Source organism: Charadrius vociferus, unplaced genomic scaffold (assembly GCF_000708025.1).
Source record: "Charadrius vociferus isolate BGI_N301 unplaced genomic scaffold, ASM70802v2 scaffold2629, whole genome shotgun sequence".
Lineage (NCBI taxonomy): Eukaryota > Metazoa > Chordata > Aves > Charadriiformes > Charadriidae > Charadrius > Charadrius vociferus.
The window spans coordinates 2,047-3,560 of record NW_009650226.1 but is presented as its reverse complement, the minus strand read 5'-3'; the positions used below and the strand labels follow the sequence as shown (position 1 = coordinate 3,560).

General features: G+C 66.4%; 1 protein-coding gene across 1 annotated transcript in view; it reads left to right on the top strand.

The window, feature by feature from the left end:
- The first annotated feature begins 981 nt into the window (after window positions 1-981).
- LOC104293474 (ras-related protein Rab-5B-like) overlaps window positions 982-1,514 on the top strand; it is a 2,024-nt gene continuing 1,491 nt past the window's right edge. Inside the window, exon 1 of the mRNA XM_009892977.1 lies at window positions 982-1,066. Within this exon, the coding sequence (XP_009891279.1) occupies window positions 982-1,066 (85 nt within the window). The remainder of the gene's footprint in view (window positions 1,067-1,514) is intronic.

The following is a 1,514-nucleotide window of genomic DNA, read 5'->3' as shown; positions in this document are numbered from 1 at the left end:
CTCTCCCCTGTGCCTTTCTGGATCAAACCAAAGCAAGTTTGGTTTGTGGCAGGAGGCCGGCAGCCCGGGCGGTGCCGGCTGCTTCCCGGCGGGTCGTGCCGAGCCGAGCCGTGCTCGTGGCGCTGCCGAGGCCGCTGCCGAGCCGTCCCTCTGCCGAGCGGTGCCGGACGAGGGAGGCAGCATTCCCCGTGCCCGGGCCAGTGCCGTGCCGATGAGTTTGTGTTCCCAGAGCTTTGCCGTGCCTCGGGGGAGGCGAGGGCGATCCCCCTTCTGCTGGAGGGGTCGGGGCTGGCTGGGTCGGGGTCTGTGCCGTGCGAGCTCTGCGGTTAGCCGGCGTTTCCTGCAGGGTTTGTCTGGCTTTAGCCCTGCTTACGTCCTCAGACGGTTGGGGAAGGGGAACTGGCAACAAGCAACTTTCCGCTTGTTGGTTCTGGTCTCTGCGATCCTCGTCCTCTCGCCTGCCGGGCTCCGCCGGCGCAGATAAATCTCTGCTGCAGCCCGGCAACCTTGGGACTGGAGCGTTCCAAGGGAGAGTGAGATTAGCTCCTGAAGGAAAACACACATCCTGCTTTCTCCCGCTTTCTGGGGGGGGAGTGTGAAGCGCGGAAGCCAAAACTCCGGCTGCCCAGTGACCCTCAGGTTTTGTCTCTCCTCCCAGTGCCCCCTCCCAGCGCCCACCCCCTCGGGCTTCGAGGAGCCGTGTCGTTCCGGGTGCTGTGCTTGATCCCGCTGACGCCCGGATTTGAGCGGGCAGCCCGGTCTGCAGGCAGGGACTGTGGGCACCAGCTGCCTGCGGCCATGCTTTATCCCGGAGGGGGAGGCAGTCCCACCCCTGTCCAGTGTGGAAAAGAAAGCAAAAATGGGAGGAAAAGCCCCGAACCCCGGCTGAGGAAGTTTAAGGCAGAGCTGGGGAGTTTGTTTCCAGCCCCTCCTTCCGGCTGGGAGGCAACCGGAGCCGTTGTTTATGCAGCAGCCGGGGAGATGCCGTGTCCAGGCCTGGAACTGCTCGCTGCCGGCTCCTCGCTCTCCTGCCGTCCCTTCCCCGCTGCCCCGGCTCCTCGGCGTGGTGCGTCCCGGCCGCTCGCCGGGAGCGGGAGGACTGCTGACTCACTCCCAGCCTCCTCGGCCGCCAGCATTCCTGTCTGCCTGGCTCTGGGATTAGCTCCTACCGACCAATTTGCTGCTCCGTGAAATCCCTCGGGAGCAGAGGTTTGGGGAGCGGAGCCGTGGGCTGTGGGTCTGTGCCACGTGCTGCGGCGGGGCGCCCCGGTAAAGACCCCAGCGTGGGGGGAGAGACCCCCCGGGAAGGAGCCCGTACCGGGGAGCGTGTTCGAGCGTTGGGCAGGAAGAGTTTTACCCGCTAAGGCTCAGCAGAGCGTGTCTCCGTGGATGTGAGACGGTCCCGGGTGGACGCGGGGGCTTCGTGCCCCGTGCGTTCAGCGTGCCGACGGCTCTCTCCTCCTTCCAGGACAGCCGAGCGGATCGAGGGCCAGCACCCCGCACCCAGCCCCTGC